General features: G+C 45.9%; 1 protein-coding gene across 2 annotated transcripts; it reads left to right on the top strand.

The window, feature by feature from the left end:
- The first annotated feature begins 324 nt into the window (after positions 1–324).
- Positions 325–16,994, top strand: KPNA7 (karyopherin subunit alpha 7). Of its 2 annotated transcripts, XM_008164846.4 has the most exons (11): positions 325–430; positions 2,451–2,553; positions 6,349–6,486; positions 7,038–7,123; positions 9,082–9,350; positions 9,957–10,039; positions 12,212–12,475; positions 13,204–13,437; positions 14,022–14,204; positions 14,979–15,128; positions 16,762–16,994. In XM_008164846.4, the coding sequence occupies exons 2-11, from the start codon at positions 2,488–2,490 to the stop codon at positions 16,846–16,848; spliced, it is 1,560 nt and encodes a 519-aa protein (XP_008163068.1). In that variant the 5' UTR covers positions 325–430; positions 2,451–2,487; the 3' UTR covers positions 16,849–16,994. The 2 variants fall into 2 exon arrangements, with proteins under 2 accessions (XP_008163068.1, XP_023958080.1); XM_024102312.3 differs by lacking the exon at positions 6,349–6,486.
- Positions 16,995–18,773: the final 1,779 nt, after the last annotated feature.

The raw sequence follows: 18,773 nt of genomic DNA, 5'->3' as shown, positions 1-18,773 counted from the left end.
CTGCTTCTGGTGCGGTGCTAGTGCCCGAGCTCTGTTAGCACTGGGCTGGCTGGACCCTAGCTTTGATGTAACATGGCGCATGGCAAAGGGTGGGGAGAGACCCTGATGTGTTGGGGATGAAAAGCCCCACCCCAGGGGCAACTAAAACAGCCAAGCCAAGCCCCTGGCGCGAGACTGGGTGGAGCAGAGCCCGTGGCTGGGGACCCTTCGCAAGCCCCGGGTGGCAGGATGATTGCTACCCCGCCCCTGCAGCCTTGCGAAGGTGGAGCCGGGCGTTGCTATGGCAAAAGAATGTTAAGGAATTACGGGGGCGGGGCGGCTCCAGGAAAGAGCCAATCAGCGAGGCGACACAGATCCGCGGGAGATTAAAGTGCCATCCTCAGGCCGCTGCTCTAGGTGAAGTCTTTGCCCAGAGCCAGGGGCTGAGCAGGTACAGGGGGTAGCCGTCCCGGCGCTGCTGGGGGGCCTGTATTGAACAGCTGGTGCAGCAGACGCTGCTGCAGAGGGGCTGTAGCTGGGGTCCCTGCGCCGCCTGGAGTGGTTGCTCGTTGCTTCCACTGACGCTTGTTTTTTCAGCCTGCAGCCCCCTCCAGTTGGGGGGGAGAGGCGTGCTGCTGGGGCGCAGTGGGGTAGCCTCCTTGCTTGGGTAGGAAGCCAGGCTCTGCAGAGCTGCTCTCTGGCTGTGCAAGGGGTGAAGCGTGTGGCTCGCCTGATGTAAATGCTTGCAGAGGCTGTAGGCTGCTTCCTTCTCCCCCAGCTGCTGGGGGCAAGTCACTTTTCTGCCCTTGCTGGGAAGGCAGGAGTCCTATGCAGGTTCACAACCTGCTAGGTGTCTCTGGCAGTAGTGGACTGGCTAGTACTAGAAGCGGTTCCTCCTGAGGGAGGCTTTCACGAGTTGTTTCAATAGACGTTTAAAATTTTCCTCTGGGAAGAAGCAGCAGCATTTAGTCTCCCCTCCTCCTCTCAAATCCTGTTAGACTGAGCTCTCCCCCTGTGCAAGTCTGTTACAATTGACAGAGAAATGCAGAAATCCAGAATTCCAGTACATGAGTTGGTCTATTCTGTTAGTGGTACAGCCAGAAATAAAGGGTTTGATCAGTCAACTGTCCTCCCCTATGTGCATGCAAGGTACAGCTTAAATCCAGCCCTAAAGCAGGGGTGGGTGAAGCCTATGGAGTTGACTGGCCTCTTCCTCTCCCTGCTGCATGCTGGTAGAATGATTAGGCAAGAATTTTTCATCCTGGTGGGTAGCTGGCTGGTATGTTCTTGTGGATTTGGCTATTAGTAGCAGTATCTGGCTTCTCATGCAACTGTTGAGCATAAATTGCTTTAAATGGTGCCTTAAGTGGGAAGTGCCTCAAAGGGCCAACATTTTCAGGATATCCTCTCCAAAAGGCTTGGGCAATATATCCCATGCCTCATGGTGAATGCAAAAAGATAAGAACAGGAATGTGTGTGTGTGTGTGAAACTGCTACACTAGCATGTTTGCTTCTAACAGATCAGCTGCATCTGTGATTTTAATGCTGGTAATACCCCAGGACTGCTGTTGATGTGTCAACTTGCCTTGCTTGTCCTTTACTAAACTTCTCGGGCTGTTTGGTCACCTGCAACATCCGCCCCTGTGAAATAAACCAGCTGGTGGTGTGTACCATGTGCTTTCCCCAGTAGTATGCATCTGAGTTTGTCTGTAGTTATGGCTAACATTGACCATTGTGTGGTCTTTAAAATAACCAAACACTCATAACCACAGCTTTGTGATGGGGAAGGCTTCTTAGTGCAAATTCTGACCTGGAAAAATACTTAAATCTGAGCCACTTACTGGCTGATAGTGGTACAATAACAAATGTATCTGGGGAAAATAGGAATAACTAGGACACCTCTATCTGTAACAGTACAGGTTACCTGGTGGTGTAAGAAAGTAGGCTTGCACATATTCAGTCTCTTCATAGCTACCCCTTAAGTCAGCGCTTTCAACATCATGGACTCTCTTGCCTCCCTCTCCAGCTTTGAATGTGTTTAAACTGAAGAAGCAGCTACAGTATCAAGTAATGGCTACAAAAACCTCTTGGGACATGTCTGGGTTCTTGTCACAGAGCAGATCTGTGCTTAGTGACAATGTAACTTCAATGGCCTAGTGTTAGTCCCTGTGGTTTTTGTTAGTATTCTAAGTGACCCAGGTCTGGCTAACTGCCAGCCTTAAATGGTCCTTCCTGTCCAAAAAACAAACTTGTGCCCAACATTGATGCAGTAGAGTGTATGTGCTGGGGACAAAGCTGTTTGGAGCACTAGACTTTGGACACTGGAACATGTAGGTTCACAGCCCATACCTGTGCTAGGTGCAGCCTCTCCCTTTAGACCAAGTTAAACCCTGTAAGTGGCGCTGGCTAGTTGCGGTGAAACTAACTAATCACTGAAACCTAATCTGTTCTGTCTCAAATCCTATCTGCAGTTGAAGCTTTGAACTCGCTCAACAAACAGCTGAGAAGATGCCTACCACAAACGAGCAAGATGAGAGGATGAAAAAGTTTAAAAATAAAGGCAAAGATACAGCTGTAAGTATGGGGGTCCCCAACCAATCAGTGTCCTGACCAAATTGGGGGGTGTGCATGATTCCTCACGAGGTGTTTTCCCTTATGGCACAGAACTTGAAAATGTTGACCGTAAGTGGTCTAAACAGTATCTTTCAGAATATGATAAAGCATATAACATGAGATTTAGGCTTGGCCTACACCAGAGGTTCTCAACCTTTGGGCCGCTTGTGGCCTGCTAAGCATGCAGCTGTGGCCCATGTGACATCCTCAGGACCATACAGATAGTGTGTATATATATGTTGTGTGGCTGTAGCCCATATAAACCAGAGAGGTACGTATGTGGCCCACAATGGTAAATAGGCTGAGAACTATTGATCTAGACTGTGAACTTATGTCACTATAACTACGTCGCTTCATGTCCCTGAGTGATGTAGTGATACCAAACAAATCCGTGGTATAGACAGCTTCTTGGGAAGATGGGTTACTTAGGCAGACAGGAGAAATCCATCTCCTGTCAGCATAGGTGGCATCTTCACTAAGCACTACAGTGGCACAACTGCACCACTGTACATGTAGACAACCCTTAATACAGCAGGAAGAAAACATGCCTGGAGCTTGAACAAGATCTAGCTTTAAACGGCAAAAGAGAAACTAAAGCTTGGTAAGAAATCACTGGGGCAGGAAGCTGGCTCTCGACACTTGTAAAAGGCAGAGATTTTGCTTTTCAAGTCTGTCAAACTGAAGCTTAATGGTATCTGTCATAATTTTGTGCCGCTACAAACACTTGAAGCTAGCGCTAAAACTGTGTCTTGCATGGCTTGGGGTTTTTTGTTTTTGTTTTACATGGCCCTCAAAACAAAATTACAAAAAGTTATCTGCATGGGGATCAAGACTTGGAAAAGATTACATATAATATAGAATTTGAGAGATGGATCTGGGTTTTATTCAGTTGGAACAGTGTTCTCTAGCACTTCCTCTGTGGTCCCCTTGTACAGAAATGGAGGAAAACTCTTTAAAAAGTAGGAAAAAATGCAAACTGACAGAGGATTTGGGGGCAGGTTTCATAACTAACGCAACTTTCTCCAGCTGGCAACATATCAAGTTGACAAACCTTTAAAAGTCCTGCCGAGTTTTAAAATAAAAACATCCTGGGGTAAGGAAAATATTTGTGGGGGCTTGCGTAAACTTGAAAGCTATCTTAGATTAACCTGAATTGCTTTAGGATAAACTGCCTTGCATCCACATGTTTAATTACAACATCCCATTCTGCTTTAATTAATCCATTTTGGATGCAGATACTCTCTAATTTGGAATGAGTTGCTCTGGAATAAGGTTGGTCTGAATGCATCCTCATTTTGAATTAGCTATTCTGCGTCTGGCAGTCCTCCCACTGCTATCCCACACTGCATTAGTGCCCACCCAGTGGGCCTGTCTGTTTACCTCTGTGTGCACTACTGGTCCTGGGTCATCTTGACCAGATGTCATTGCCCTGATTTAAATGCTGGTGTGCAGCCAGGTGTGCCCTCCTTTGGAGAGCTCTCACACAGTCACATACAAATTATAGCAGCCATGCCCCTTGTGGGATGACAAGAGAGGAATCATGGGCATTGCTTTGACCAAGTCCTCAAATTCCAGTGGCTTCCAGTAGGTGTTCCCCCATACAGTGAGGAAAAATCCCAGAACTCATGAGCCTGGTGGTGGATCACCGTACCAGGGGATGTCTGCCCAGAATGCTCTGGACTTACCTTGAAAAAGTGCAGTGATGCACGGCCTCTGATTCAAAAGAGAAGTCAGTTACAGCAGTATAACAAAGCAGTCTGGACCCACTGCTTTGGGAATAGTTACACTTGATTGTCTTTGTCTCAATCAATCTGAAATAACACTCAAGTGGAGCCAAACGCTTGTACATGGCTGCAGTGAAGCGTTCTCTTAAAGGATAACTGTTCTCTGGTGCACCTACAAATCTGACACTGATCACAAAACAGTCTGACTACACTGGTGTCAGGAATGCCCTAAAGGGGGGACTGATAGGGAGGATGGCTTTATCAAAACGTATTGATAGGAAGGGCCAGTGTAGACAGAGTTGTGACAGCCTTGAGAGAGGGGAAACATCAGAACAAGTCCTCTTAAGACTGTCTGGAATTTCCTAGTGAAATGAAAGTAACATCTATGCCAATAAATTAGCTATTTCTAACATGTCTAAACGAAGCTGCCCTTCCCCTTTAGCATGTGTAAGGCTGCGAGCCAAAAGTTGTCCTTCATAAATAATGACAAGGGCAGATTTCTGATAGTGATCTGGATTGCTTGGTAAACTGGGCACAAGCAAACAATGTCTTTAATATAGCTAAATATATACATCTAGGAGCAAAGAATGTAGGCTGTATTTACAGAATGGGGGAGTTGATCCTGGGAAGCAGTGACTCTGAGAAAGATTTGAGGGTTGTGGGGGATAATCAGCTGAACATGAGCTCCCAGGGCCATGCTGTCACCAAAATGGCTAATGTGATTCTTGGGTACATAAACAGCAGAATTGCATGTAGGAGTAAGTATTCCAGTGTCAGAGGTAAAATAATCTATCTCCACTTCTGGTGCCCACAATTCAAGACGGATGTTGATAAATTGGAGAGGGCTCAGAGAAGAGCCATGAGAACAACTAAATGATTAGAAAACCTACCTTATAATTGACTCAAGGGGCTCAGTCTCTTTAGTTTAACAAAGAGAAACTTATGGGGTGATTTGATTAGTACCTACATGGGGAACCAAGATTTAATAATGGGCTCTTCAAGCTACCAGAGAAAGGTGTAACATGATCCAATGGCTGGAAGTTAGACAAATTCAGACTGGAAATAGTGTAAATTTAACAGGGAGGGTAATTAACCACTGGAACAAATTACCATGGATATTGATGTATTCCCCATCACCAGTGACTGGATGTTTTTTCTAAAAGATATGTGCTCCTGGAACTATTTTGAAGTTCTATGTCCTGGCTTATAAATAAGCCTTGCAGAATTCACTTTTTATTTCTTTTATGATTGACCGAGAATATTGCTGTTTGGTTTTAAGCATTTTTAACTTGAAACATTCAGTTTCAAGAAATCATCGGGGGCTGTCAGACAATTATTTAATGACAGCTTTTGAAATTCAGAAAGCTTTAAGCACAAATTGTCTGCATCACATGTCAAAATATACAAAGTAAATATTCTTAATCAAACTAGAATTTCTCAAATAGCGTACTTTCTTGGCCGGTCTAATTTTCAGTTGATGATGATTTTTCACTGGTTTGTGTGTGGATGGTGAAATTTACATTTTTATCTGTAAATGTCCTCTTTCCAAGCTTAATTATACAAGAGGTCAGACTAGATCAACACAGTGGACCCTTCTGGCCTTGTAATCTGTGAATCTGATGGTTTACCTTAATTTCTCTAGGATAGCACTAAAGCATTTACCAGAGGAATATCATCTACTCTCCTAGTCATCAGAGCAGTTGTAAAGGTAGCATCCTGTCCAATGGCAGATCATTACAAGATGCCCATCTTTTGGTCTCGCAGCATAACTCAAAACTTGCCACAATCCCCTACCCCCAATAATGATTGTAGGTGCCAATCTGTCATGTGCAAGACTTTGTCACAATATTTGTGAAGCGACAAAGCTTAAATAAGTCCAACAGGAAATCTGAGCAGAACACTTGAAGACTAAACTTGGGATAGAAGTCAGATCACTTCCTAGAGAAATAATGTGTGCAGTGCTATGAAACATCCATCTTCAGAGCTGATACTCACAAAACCGCTTGTAACATATGGCACTCTTCCTTCATAGGCGATGAGACGCCAGAGGATGGAGGTTAATGTAGAACTTCGAAAGGCCAAGAAAGATGAACAGATCCTAAAACGAAGGAACATTTCTTTCTCTTCCATGGGGGAGAGTCTTTCTCCAGAACAAGAGAAAAAGAATGCAGTGAGTACAGTGCACTACTGTGCAAAAACCATGCTAGCTGCTCAACTCTATGGCCAGGCTAACTTGTGTAGTGACACAGTTGCTCGCCACTCTGTGAGCTGCTCAGATGTTGCAGTGAACACTACCGAGTCTATTTAAGTGACTCGGTTCTACAGGAAGACTATTCAAAATAAACTAGAAAGGGGACATTGAAAACCTCTTCCAATGGTGTATGTTAGACCTCCTGTTAGATAGAACTGGCAAGAACCCACGCTGGCTACTTGAGCAGTGAATGCAACGTGATAGCTGATAGCCTGGCTACCCTGGAACATTCTCAACAAACTTTCAGAACTTGCGGCCTTATTCCTGCCTGGCACAAGGGATCCCTTACATCTGAGGTTTTCATGGACTTTCTTCCTCTGCCTCATCCTGAAACTGCATTGCATAAAGGATGGATATTGTTTAGACATGCTGTGGTGGCAGATTGGGCCTAGGCTTCTAGGTGACTACAAAGATGAATTCTGAGTCTTGGCTTATCTTGTCTGACTCTGAATCTCCTTTCTCCATGACAGACTGCTCAGCTCTCCTTGGAGGAAATAGTTCAAGCTGTGAATGGGAACAATCCTGAGCTTCATCTGAAGGCTACTCAGACAGCCAGGTATGTTGTAACAGTTCTTTCTGTGCAATAGAATACAAATATTGATGTAGTGCCCATATGTGCTACAGACCTCTTCCCTGCTCAAGAGTTATACTGCAGACCTAACTGAAAGACGAGAGAGGATGGATTGTCCAGTGGTTAGGGTATTGGCATAGGACTAGACATGTGTTGAAGTCCCTACTTCACCAGACTTCCTGTCTGACCTTGGGCAAGTTGCTTTGTCTCTGCCTCAGTTTCCCACCTGTAAAATGGGGATAATAGTACTTCACAACACAATTGTGAGCAAGAGAAGAAATCAGATTGAGGCATTCAAATACTGCAGCAATGGGGGAAGGGAGCATGAAAGTACCTGAAACAACGGAAGGGAAAGAGGCACGGGTACAAAAGCCAAATCCAAAACATGAGGCAACCAAATATTAGCCTGTGTAGCGGTAGGGGTGCTTCCTTGCTAACTCATGGGTGGGGAAAGGGATGTTTCCTGTCCTGTGTGAGTGATTTGGGGGGGTGGGGGAGAGAGAAACCAACCAATGTCTGAAGCTCAGGTTACAACAGTTTAAGAACACACTTTAATGTCTGAGGGGACAAGCACTGAAGGAACACAGCTGGTGTTCACACCTCAACTGCTAGCAGAGCACCTCACCCTCCCTGATTGAACTAACCTAATTATCTCCATACTGACTTATACTGGCCTCTGGAAACTTCCATTACTTGCATCTGAAGAAGTGAGCTTTTTACCCACGAAAGCTTATGCTCCCAATACTTCTGTTAGTCTTAAAGGTGCCACAGGACCCTCTGTTGCTTTTTACAGCTGGTTAAGTGTCTCCTCTCCTCGACAGGCCTAACACTGTCTGCAGTGCAACTCTTCCTTCCTACGTAACAGCCTCCTATCTTCTTCTTCAGAAGGCTGGGGGGTTGCTGTGGCTGCCACCACTCATTGAAGGCTCCTCCTGGCTTCTTTTGCTGACTCAACTCCCTAGACAAGGGTATCTGACATTTCTGCCAGAAATGACTAGGACACCTCTATACTGCAGTTAAAAACCTGTGGCTGGCCTGGGCTTGCAGGGCTCGGGCTAAGGGGCTGTTATTAATTGCAGTGTAGATGTTCACAGGAGCCTGAAGTGAGAGGGTCCCAAAGGTCAGGCTGCAGCCCAAGCCTGAACATCTGCACCACAGTTAAACAGCCCCTTAGCCAGAGCCCTGCAAACTGGCATGGACCAGCTGTGGGTTTTTAATTGCCATGTAGATGTACCTCAAGAGCCTTCCCAAACATCCTGTGGTGGTTATGGGCAGTGCAGTAACCTCACTCCTCTGGAGACTGGCTCAAATGCATTTGCTTCACAAGTGACAAACTTGGCCTCTACTAGGCCCAACTTGTGCACATACCTAAAACAACTTGAAAACTAGATGTGACTGACCCCTTCAAGGAAGAGGAAGGCCAGTCTTCCAGGTGCATGGCAGAGCTGACCTGCAATTGGCTCTTGAGTGTCCCAGGCAAAATATCAACAAGCTGTAGGTAGTCAAAGTAGCAGACTGTACCAGAAAACAAGTCTTCTAAAGGACCCTCCCACCCCAAAACAGCAGTAATCTCAAAACAGGGAAGAGGAAGTATTACTGCTCTTATCATGCTTTCTCTGGTTGCCACTGCTCTGAGCCATAGGCAAACAATGATATTGCTGCCACCGTGACCTCTTGAAGACCCATGTGACTACAGTTTTTGTAGAAGACTAACTCTTGAATACACAATAACAAAACTACTGTAGGATTTGCCTAAACTAGATGCTGAACTCAGTTTTCCTATAGTGAGAGCTACAGAGCTTGTCTACTTGCTGTGTAAAACACTCCAGGGTCCATCTCACTATAGTTCAGAGTCATAGGATTGTGGTTCATCATTATTTCCCACTGACTGAGTGAAAAGGGAGAACTTACCCTGAGATGCCATTTCCTGTCCGTCCCCACAGGAGGATGCTGTCCCGGCAGAGGAACCCACCTCTCAATCAGATTATTGAAGCAGGGATTATTCCCAAACTGGTGGAATTCTTGAGCCGTAACGATAACGTTACCTTGCAGTTCGAAGCCGCGTGGGCCCTGACTAACATTGCTTCTGGAACATCTGACCAGACAAGAGCCGTTGTGGAGGCAGGTGCTGTCCCAGCCTTCGTAGCCCTCTTGTCTTCTCCGCACATGCATATCAGTGAACAGTCTGTGTGGGCACTGGGTAACATAGCAGGTAAGAGGCGCTCTCCCGCTTTCACAAAATGGTGACCTGTGCAACGGCTCTCCTTTGGAATGCCTCCAGATTTTTGCCTTGTGATCACTGTTGCCTTGGCAATAATCTCATGCCCTCTAGCTTTAATGGGAACTAGATATCTAGACTTCAAGATAAAGCCTGGAGTAAAATAAGGACCAATAAATCCATCTACTTAACCTTGTGGTATAGGCAAACCCAGCCAGCATCTGTGTGCTGAAGAACAACCCTTACTGAGACCTTAAATTCTTCGTGTTATGAAGGCAGAGTACTCAGTCTTTATTCTCCTCCCCCCCCCCCCATATCTGCCTCATCTAACATGCCTTTCTTGCCAAAGAGTGTGGTTTTGATTTTCTTAAAATTCAGTTTGTGTGAGGGGAAAACTGTCTGGCCACTCAATCCTCACCAATTGAAAACAAACAATACTTTATGGCTCTAGTTTGCCTACCAAAAATAAACCACCTCATCACCTACTGGTGGCTGCAAGTGTAGACACTTGTTATAATTCTGTTCTTTAACACATCAGGAAGTAGTCTGGCTGCTAGATAAGACAACTGTAAACAAACCATTCTGCTCTTCTCCATACAGGTGATGGCCCCATGTACAGAGACTCCCTTATCCACAACAATGTGATTCCTCCTCTGTTGGCCCTGGTGTCGCCTTCTACTCCTGTAAATATTCCAACTCCTTGAATTAGTAGCTGTTAATCACTTGACTAATTGCTGAATTGTGACTACTAATCACTTGTAACAAAGCCAAATGTTAACCCATTTGTGTGAAGGTGGGATGGGCTCTGCTCTTGGGATAAAACAGTTGGGGAGGAGGGGCTGGAAGAAAAGGAGATCTTGTCCTGTATATAGTTAATGGTTTGTGATTGGCTAATTGGAAACCCACTGGATACAAACTAACAAAGATCTGACCGCTTTCACCTGTCCATGCTGACTTGGCTGGCTAATGGTAGCAAATGTGCAGATGTAGCAAGCTGGTCCCCCTGCACCTAGATCTAAGGAACCTTTCCACTCTGGGTCTCATCCTCTTTTAAACCTTTCCACTTGTCTAGTGCTCAGTAGCAAAACTGTCCAACTAGATAAAGTGGTAAGATGCTGAATTGTGTCCATCCTTTCAGGATGGGGGAGGGAGAGGAGAACAAGAAGCAGTAGCGTGACCAGACAGCAAATGTGAAAAATCAGGATGGGGGTGGGGGTAATAGGAGCCTATATAAGACCCAAAAATCAGGACTGTCCCTATAAAATCAGGATATCTGGTCACTCTAAGAAGCAGCAAGATTAACCTGTACCCTGTAAAACAAAAGCTGCTTATGGGGAGGAGGGAAGTAATGCAGGGTCTGGTGTGCCTCCTGGCTAGTACTTGAGTCAATGTTAGATGCTTCAAAACCAGTTACTGGTCCCTACCCCCAAAGAATTTAAAATCTTGGCTCTAAACACAAAACAAAGCATAATGGGATGGAGGGCGTTGGCAATGCAGGTATACATCACTTTATCTGCAAACCCATGTGAGCGATCCACTAGATTTGCCAGTCCAGATCCTTACTACATAAGTGTCTAATACACTCTTCCTTGAATGAACTGCTTAGTCTGACCCTGCTGAGGGTTCCTGAGATGATAAATGTCTCTGGGGCTCCTCTCCTCCCAGGAAGGGCTGAGGCTTTGTATAAGATGCTCCCTGGGAAATGGCAGGGTTAGGGCTGGGGCCTAGTGACCTGCATGGATGCCTAGGGCGGGGTGTCTGTAGGGCACTGATGTCTATATTGTCCTTTCCTATAGGTAGAATAGAGGCAGGAGAGCCTGCTGTGCCCTTCTGGGTAGAGGAGGGGCAATTTAGGGCAGTGTTAAGCAATGTCCTTCCCTTAGATCAGTGGTTCTACAACTTTTGTATTGGTGACGCCTTTCACATGGCAAGCCTCTGTGTGCAGCCTCCCCATACAAATTAAACACACTTTTTTATATATATTTAACACTACTATAAATGCTGCAGATGAAACAGGGTTTGAGGTGGAGGCTGATGGCTTGCAACCCCCCACATAATAACTTTGCAACCCCCTGAAGGGTCATGACCCCCAGTTTGAGAAGCCCTGCCTTAGATGCTCCTAGTTCTTTGTCTCTTGCTGCTGCATTCCTAGATGTACTCGCATACTCCTCCCAGGGAACAGCATGGATAGATTAGTTGTGTATTGAAAACATAATATGGTAGATGCAACTCTTTGTGAACCCAGATGTTGCTGTCCTTCAGAAAGTCTGTGCTTCCCTCCCGCTGTGATGAATATGGTCTGCACAGCACTAGCTATTCATAGCCTCCATGCACAGTAAGTTAGATCAGCCCATGTTGAGAAACCAACCATTCCAGATCCAAACTCGGTAGGGGATTACTCCATAATCTTGGTCCCAAAGGTCCAGCAAATGCTTGCCTTGGAAACTGGCATTTAACTTGTAACATTCCAAACAGCTCTCATTTAAAAATCTCACTTACTGTTTTAGTATCCGTTTGTCATGCCACCAGGTATTTGTTTGAGAGACTTCTCACCAGGTAGCAATTTATCATGGGGGAAGGAGACTGCCTTCTTACTCCTACCTCATCTCAGATGGGGGCATCCTATTAACTCACCTCCCATCTTATCCTTTCTCTCCCCCTCCCCCACCTCAAACTTCAGAGTTGCCACTGGCTTTGCAGGATTCCCCTACACTGACTCTTGGCTGTTCCCCTCTACCTCATGAGGAAATGCTATTAAATGGGGCAAATGCACCACTTCTAGAGTGCTTCCTTTCCCTGGCCTTAACTTTGCAGATTCTCAGTCTTGTATGAGAACATCCTCCCTTGTGTTTCAGGTTGGGTTCCTGCGAAATATAACATGGACGCTGTCAAACCTCTGCAGGAACAAGAACCCTTACCCACCCCTTGAGGCAGTGAGACAGATCCTGCCAGTGCTCATTCGCCTACTGAAACATGAAGATAAGGACATCCTCTCTGACACTTGCTGGGCTGTATCCTACCTGACTGATGGGTCCAATGATCGCATTCATGTGGTGGTGGAGACTGGGATTCTCCCGAGGCTGGTGGAACTCATGGCCAGTCCAGAATTAAGTGTTGTGGTAGGTAGAATACATGGGCTATGGCAAGAAATACTCATTCTTTCATGAACCTCACTCCTCCACAAAGGCACAATTCAGTGCTACAAAGGGAAACCTAAAAAGCAAGACTCCTCCCTTCTAGGACTGGAATTGGAAGCATGCTGGAGGTGGGAGGGGAAACAAGGGTATCCTTGTCCACCATAATGGGATTGTCCTGCCCCCTAGATTGCAGAGGTAGCTCTGCTGCTGATCCAACACCCTGGTCTTGCTGGCTTATGGTTGCATGACATAAAGATTTAACAGGGGGAGGGATAGCTCAGTGGTTTGAGCACTGGCCTGCTAAACCTAGGGTTGTGAGTTCAATCCTTGAGGGGGCCACTTAGGGGTCTGGGGCAAAATCAGTACTTGGTCCTGCTAGTGAAGGCAGGGGGCTGGACTCCATGACCTTTCAAGGTCTCTTCCAGTTCTAGGAGATCTCCATTAATTTCTTTATTTTATTTAAGCCACCTTCCTCTGAAAGTGGTGTCCTACTTCTAAGACAAGTCCCAGAGTTGTGCACTAGTTAGGTTGACTGTAGGGGCCAGCAGCATGAATGAACTTTTCTACTGGTCAGTAAGGGAAAGACCAGTGTTGAAGGAAAACACTTGTTAGACTAGTTCTGCTTCTTGGGTGACTAAGTCTGGGGGCCCTGCCAAAGACAGTCTCCTCATCTCACTCATTCAGGGAGTGAATCACTTCTCTCTACCTAGACCCCAGCTCTACGTGCTATTGGGAACGTAGTCACTGGGACCGACGAGCAAACCCAGATGGCCATCGATGCAGGTGTGTTGACCGTCCTGCCACAGCTCTTGCAACACCCAAAGCCAACTATACAGAAGGAGGCAGCATGGACTCTCAGTAACATTGCAGCAGGACCTTGCCATCAGATCCAGCAACTCATTACCTGTGGGCTGCTACTTCCCTTGGTGGAGCTGCTGGATAAGGTACAGGAGAAGCAGTGTGGGTGATGTGTGGTGCTGGGATTACTGCTACTGCAAAAGCAGTGAGTTAATAAAAGCTCCATGCTTCCCACTTCTAGTCTGAGACTGTTTGGACTAGGAGGACTGGCACATGCTACTACTCCTCTTGAGGTACTCTGGCCTGTTTCATGTGCCTTAAAACGGCAAGGGAGCTGCATGCTTTCCTTGCATGCCCCTCATAGAAGCATGCAGGTACTCTTTCCCTATGACCAACCTCTTCCATACAGACATCACAAGTGTCAGATTACTTGTGCCTGGTGATAGTTGTGGGTGGGGAGACAGAGGGCAGCTGGCTTAGTCAGTGTTCCTGACCATGCTCGGTAAAAGCCAAGCAGCAAATGGGGGTGGGGGGGAGCAACATGACCCTATATACCCCCATGTGTCACCTCTACAAAGCTTTGCTTAATTCTTGAATTAAGCTGACTCCTGAGACTAGAGTGCTTAAGCAAACAGCGTATCAAGGAAACAGTCTAGTCCTTTTCCACTTGTTACATTTTATAGACATAGGTGAATGGAGATCCAAGTTCTAACCTGCATCTCTCTTGCAGGGAGAATTTAAAGCTCAGAAAGAGGCCGTGTGGGCAGTAGCCAACTTCACAACAGGAGGCACTGTACAGCAAGTGGTGGAACTTGTCCAGTATGGGGTCCTTAAACCTCTGCTCAATCTGCTCTCTGCCAGAGATGGCAAAACCATCCTGGTCATCCTTGATACAATTTCAAATCTCTTCCTGGTAAGATCTTGACTTCCAGTGGTGGTCTTGCTTTTTTGTAAGTGGTGGTTTTTCCTTTGGGGGGGCCTCAAACTTGTATGCACTAGGGTCACACTTGCCTGTGCACATGGATCACCAGTATTGGCCCTACCCTTGGAATAGGCTGTAGGCAGTAGAAGTCATTTTGGGGCAACACTTGCCTACTAAATACCAAAAACTTAAGCTGACTTAGATAGTTAAAAGCAGTGCTAAGAGAAACAAAGCTTGGATTTCTGCTTGCAGCTCTCTTCCTTAAGAGGATGAAACAAGCTAGTATGACACTACAACTGTGTCCTGTGTAAATATTGGGCCCCCTCTGGAAATAAACTCCTATTGACATGCTGTGTAACAGCACAGAAGTAAAGAGTTCTTGAAAACCTAAATCTTAATATTTAAAAAAAAAAAAAGCACTGAGGTTAACCACGTAAGATCAACAACTGGTCCCAGAGGCTTGTAACTAAATCCCTTGGAGCCAAGTACTTATTGTGTGGTTTAATTTTGTAAATACCTGAGCTTCAGGCCTCATTCTTGTAGCACTGCAGGATCCAATTGGAGAGCTTGTAGCTCACAAACGGCATACCTGCATGCAGGCTTTGACTCTCTAACACTTGGGTGTGCAGGAGTGGGGATTCAATGGCTAGTCCCAGAACAAGGTGCCATCTGATGGAGTTAAATTTATTTTTTCAGTATGTCAAGAAGGCACCTAGGGCAGCTGGTGCTATCTAATCTCCTTGCGCCTTCTCCCAATCTCCACAGGCAGCTGAGAAGCTGGAGGAGACCGAGAAGCTGTGCTTTCTAGTGGAAGAACTTGGTGGCCTGGAGAAAATTGAAGCACTGCAAACCCATAATAATACCATGGTTTATCAAGCTGCCTTAGGTCTCATAGAGAGATACTTCGCTAGTGAGGTAGGTGGACTGTCTCAACTACTTCCAAGTGGTAGCACGGGGAGAACAGTTATCCCATGTGATCTCTGAATAGTATCTTCTGCCAGGTCTCTCCATCCAGGCTTTCAGGACCCTGAAACAATCTTGAGTTTCTGCAGGTTATTAGCCTCAGACTGTGCCATCATTCAGTTCACAGGTATCCGTTACTAATCTAGACTCCAGAAGGTCAAGACTTAAATTAGGTTGAGTTGATGCCCAACAAAGTCAACCAGATCCTATCTTGCTGCTGGAGTTCCTTTTTGGCTATCTCCAAATGACAGCTGTTGGAATGATTCAAGGATTTATATGAACTGCAAATGTAAATAGGCTTTACTTATTTAAAGCTTAGCTAACTTATTGGCATGAATGGAAGACTAGACTAAACATCCTACTCTAATCAAGCACTCTTGTCAAGCTGCTAGCCCTATAGGTAGAAGATCAAATCCTGTTAATTCACAACAAATCTCCCTCTATCAAAGGTTAAGTTTAGAACACTGGCCTTGTGCAGTAACTCTAAAGCTATGGTTACTGTTGCATTTGGGGAGGGGAAAATGAGACCGGGCACTTAGCCCTGTCTAGCAGCTCATGTGCCCCATGTGACTTACCATAACTGCAGTTGCAGCATTTGTGCACGCACAGAGCATAGCTGTGCTGCTAAAGTATCTGAAATGTGTTCATAATATTAGGCTTAAGAGCAAACACTCATCGAGATGAATTGGGGCACCTTTCAATGACAAGCTTTTTGAGCAGGGCTTCTCATACTAGTTTGTACGGTACCCAAGCACAGTGGGACCAGACCCTGCCTAAAATCTCTAGGTGCTATATTGGCAGGATGTTCATATCCCAAACCCTAAGGTCTGGAAACTATTTTTAAAATACTGCAGAATGTTTCCTTTTAAAATCCTGACACTTATAGGGAAGCCTTCTGTGTTCTGAGTAGCTGACCCCAACATTGAAGGATTTGAGGGCACAGGAAGAAGGCAAAGACAGATCTCCCTTGCAAAGAAACGGTCAGGCTGTAACAGCAGTGAGTAAACACTGACTCTACTGCAATGCTTCTGTGAGACACTTGACCTGTAGCTGTGACAGTCAGCCCATCGACACAATCCATACAGGAGGCCTAGGCTATCCCTGCTTTGTGCAGTACTAGATGGGTTGGAACAGCCTCTGAACTAGTCCCCAGTTGTCTTGGCACTGCCAGTGAGATGCCTGATCTAAGCATTCCACTGCTATAAGAAATTAGTCACTTAGTCAAGTCAAAGGGCCAGTCTCCACTGCATGAAACACCCTTAGCTAACTCCCCCCGATATGTCCGCACTGCAGCTGGAAGCAAGCTCAGGCAGCAGCTTGACCTCACAGGCCCCTCCAACCTCTTGGATCGGAGCTAGGATGGCAAGCTGCAATTGCTATTTTTGGTGTACTAGATGGAGCGAAGCCAGTGTGAGTGTCTGACTACTCAGGCTGGGAGGTTTGCTCCCCGCTGAAGCTTAGACCTCCTCTGAGTACTCCCCAGATTTTAGAAGAGCAACAAGAGGGCAGAAACTTGGGCCTCAGCAATCCCAATGAACTGCTACTGCTACTATCGTTCAGCTGATGAGTATCTGTCTTTGTCTAGGAGAATCCAAACCTGCAGCCAGAATCTGACCAAGAAAGACAAACCTTCAACTTCTCAGCAGAGAAACCGGATTTCTACAACTTCTAAAGATGAAGCACCACAAAACACTGAGCTGGTGGGTGGAGGTGTCTTCCTGTCTGTCTGCCAAGCCCTTCAAGAGGAACAAAGGCATTCAGTCTTTTTTTGTATGTCTGAAATCTGACAATAAATCACACTTTCTGGATTTGTACTACGTGCTTCTGAAGCCAAATCTCTGCTGTGAATGTCTTCAACAGGGTCTGTCCTAATATCTCAAACACTACTGGAGTCCACAGAACTGTTTTTCAGGCAAGGGACATGGATGGAAAATTCAGTCCACCTAGTTCACAAAGCAAAATAAAAGCTTTCCTAAGTCTTACTCAGAAGACTTTGTAAGAACACCCTGCTGCTTAGAGCACTGGAATAAAGCAAACTTTTATCTGGCCACATGTGATGAAATTTTCAAGTAAGCTTGGATGTGACTGAAACCTTCTTAGCTCTACAATAAGCTATTGAAAGAGCTTCCATCTCATAGGCAAAAAACCACCTGACCCCAACAGAAGGGAACTAAGGGCACCCTTTCCTGGTTGACCTAAGCATCTGCTAAAGAGGATTTGTACTTTCTAAAACTGGCCTCAGTTGCTGATGGCCCAAAATGAGGCCTGAACAAGTAAAGCTGAGTTAGATGTCAGACCTTGTACTAGTGGCAAAACTGGCTGTTGTAGGCAACCTGTGGCTTGCTCCAGTAGCCAAAAAACAAGCATGAGCCCTTGTTTACTGTTGGAGTTTCCTGCTAACTTGCCAATGGCAGCTGTGGTTTGAGCCATGTTAACAGAAGTTGCATTTCCCTGGGAGGGTCAGGAGGAACTACCTCTTCCATGTCCTCATTGCAGGCTGAGCACGTGGTGTACCAGCGACGGTGAGGAGATAATCCACTGCACATAGCTTTAAAACTGGTCCATGAGTCAGTCTAATTTGTACCTGTACCATAAAGATAATTAGCTTGATTAAAGCACAAGTGTGTACCAAGGCTGCTCTTCATAGGTGTCTCCGCATAGCAATTGCGCATTTCATTATGTGCAGCCTGAAGGCATTATCTATTTCACTGAGACGTATCTTCTCTTAGACAACCATGAACTTCGTAATTTCTGTTTTGCTAGTCTGAGGAGCAGCTGCATGCAAGAATGGGCCCCTTGACTGTATAAAGTGACACTGGCTTAGGAGGAAGCCATAGGTCTTGAACTGATACTCTGCTCAAAGCAGGAGCTGTATGACCAGGTTTCCCAGCTCCAGGGGGTGGCTAGAACAGTTAAGATCTCTGCCCTAAATCTCACCTTGAATTAAACATCATGTTGGGCTTGGCTACACTTGCAAGTTAGAGCGCATTAAAGCAGCCCTAGGTGCCTTAACTCCTGACCTGTCCACACTGGCAAGGCACTTAGACTCTGCAGCTGGAGCACTCCTGGTAATCCACCTCCATGAGAAGCATAAGTCTTGCTGCACCTTGGCTGAAACGCCCAGGTGTCAGTGTGAACAAGGTGTTGCATTACTATGCTGTGATTAGCCTCTGGAAACATCCCATAATCCTCTTAAGTCAAGTGGCCACTCTTGTCATTGTTTTGAACTTGGCTGTAGGAATGTGGCTATCCCCTTTCAAAGCTCCATTTCTGACAGCTGGCATGCTTATCTGCTCTGGGACAAAGCAACCCTTACTGTGGAATGCTGCTTGCTGTGAGAGAAGGGAGGGGGGGGGTCTGCTGTTGTCTGAACTTACAAGACAGCATACTGACACACACTCAGCACCCTAAAAACCACCCTTCTCTCTCCCCCACCTACACACAACATATGCCCTGTCACCCCCTGTATTTGAAAAGCATGTTGCAGCCACTTGCATGCTGGGATAGCTACTACAAGGCATTGTTCTTTGTGGCATTGCAAGAGAGGCTAATGTGGCCACATCAGTATGCTTCCAGCTGAGTGTCAACACCCAGCAG

This window comes from Chrysemys picta, chromosome 10 (genome assembly GCF_011386835.1).
Source record: "Chrysemys picta bellii isolate R12L10 chromosome 10, ASM1138683v2, whole genome shotgun sequence".
NCBI lineage: Eukaryota > Metazoa > Chordata > Testudines > Emydidae > Chrysemys > Chrysemys picta.
The sequence above is the reverse complement of the archived record's forward strand: the minus strand, read 5'-3'. Positions and strand labels throughout refer to the sequence as shown.

Bases quoted from the DNA above. Each gene is read 5' to 3' on its own strand.
- KPNA7 (XM_008164846.4), top strand. From the start codon at position 2,488: ATGCCTACCACAAACGAGCAAGATGAGAGGATGAAAAAGTTTAAAAAT. The intron at 13,438-14,021 runs GTACAGGAGAAG...TCTCTCTTGCAG, and splicing joins TGGTGGAGCTGCTGGATAAG to GGAGAATTTAAAGCTCAGAA. The intron at 15,129-16,761 runs GTAGGTGGACTG...GTCTTTGTCTAG, and splicing joins AGAGATACTTCGCTAGTGAG to GAGAATCCAAACCTGCAGCC.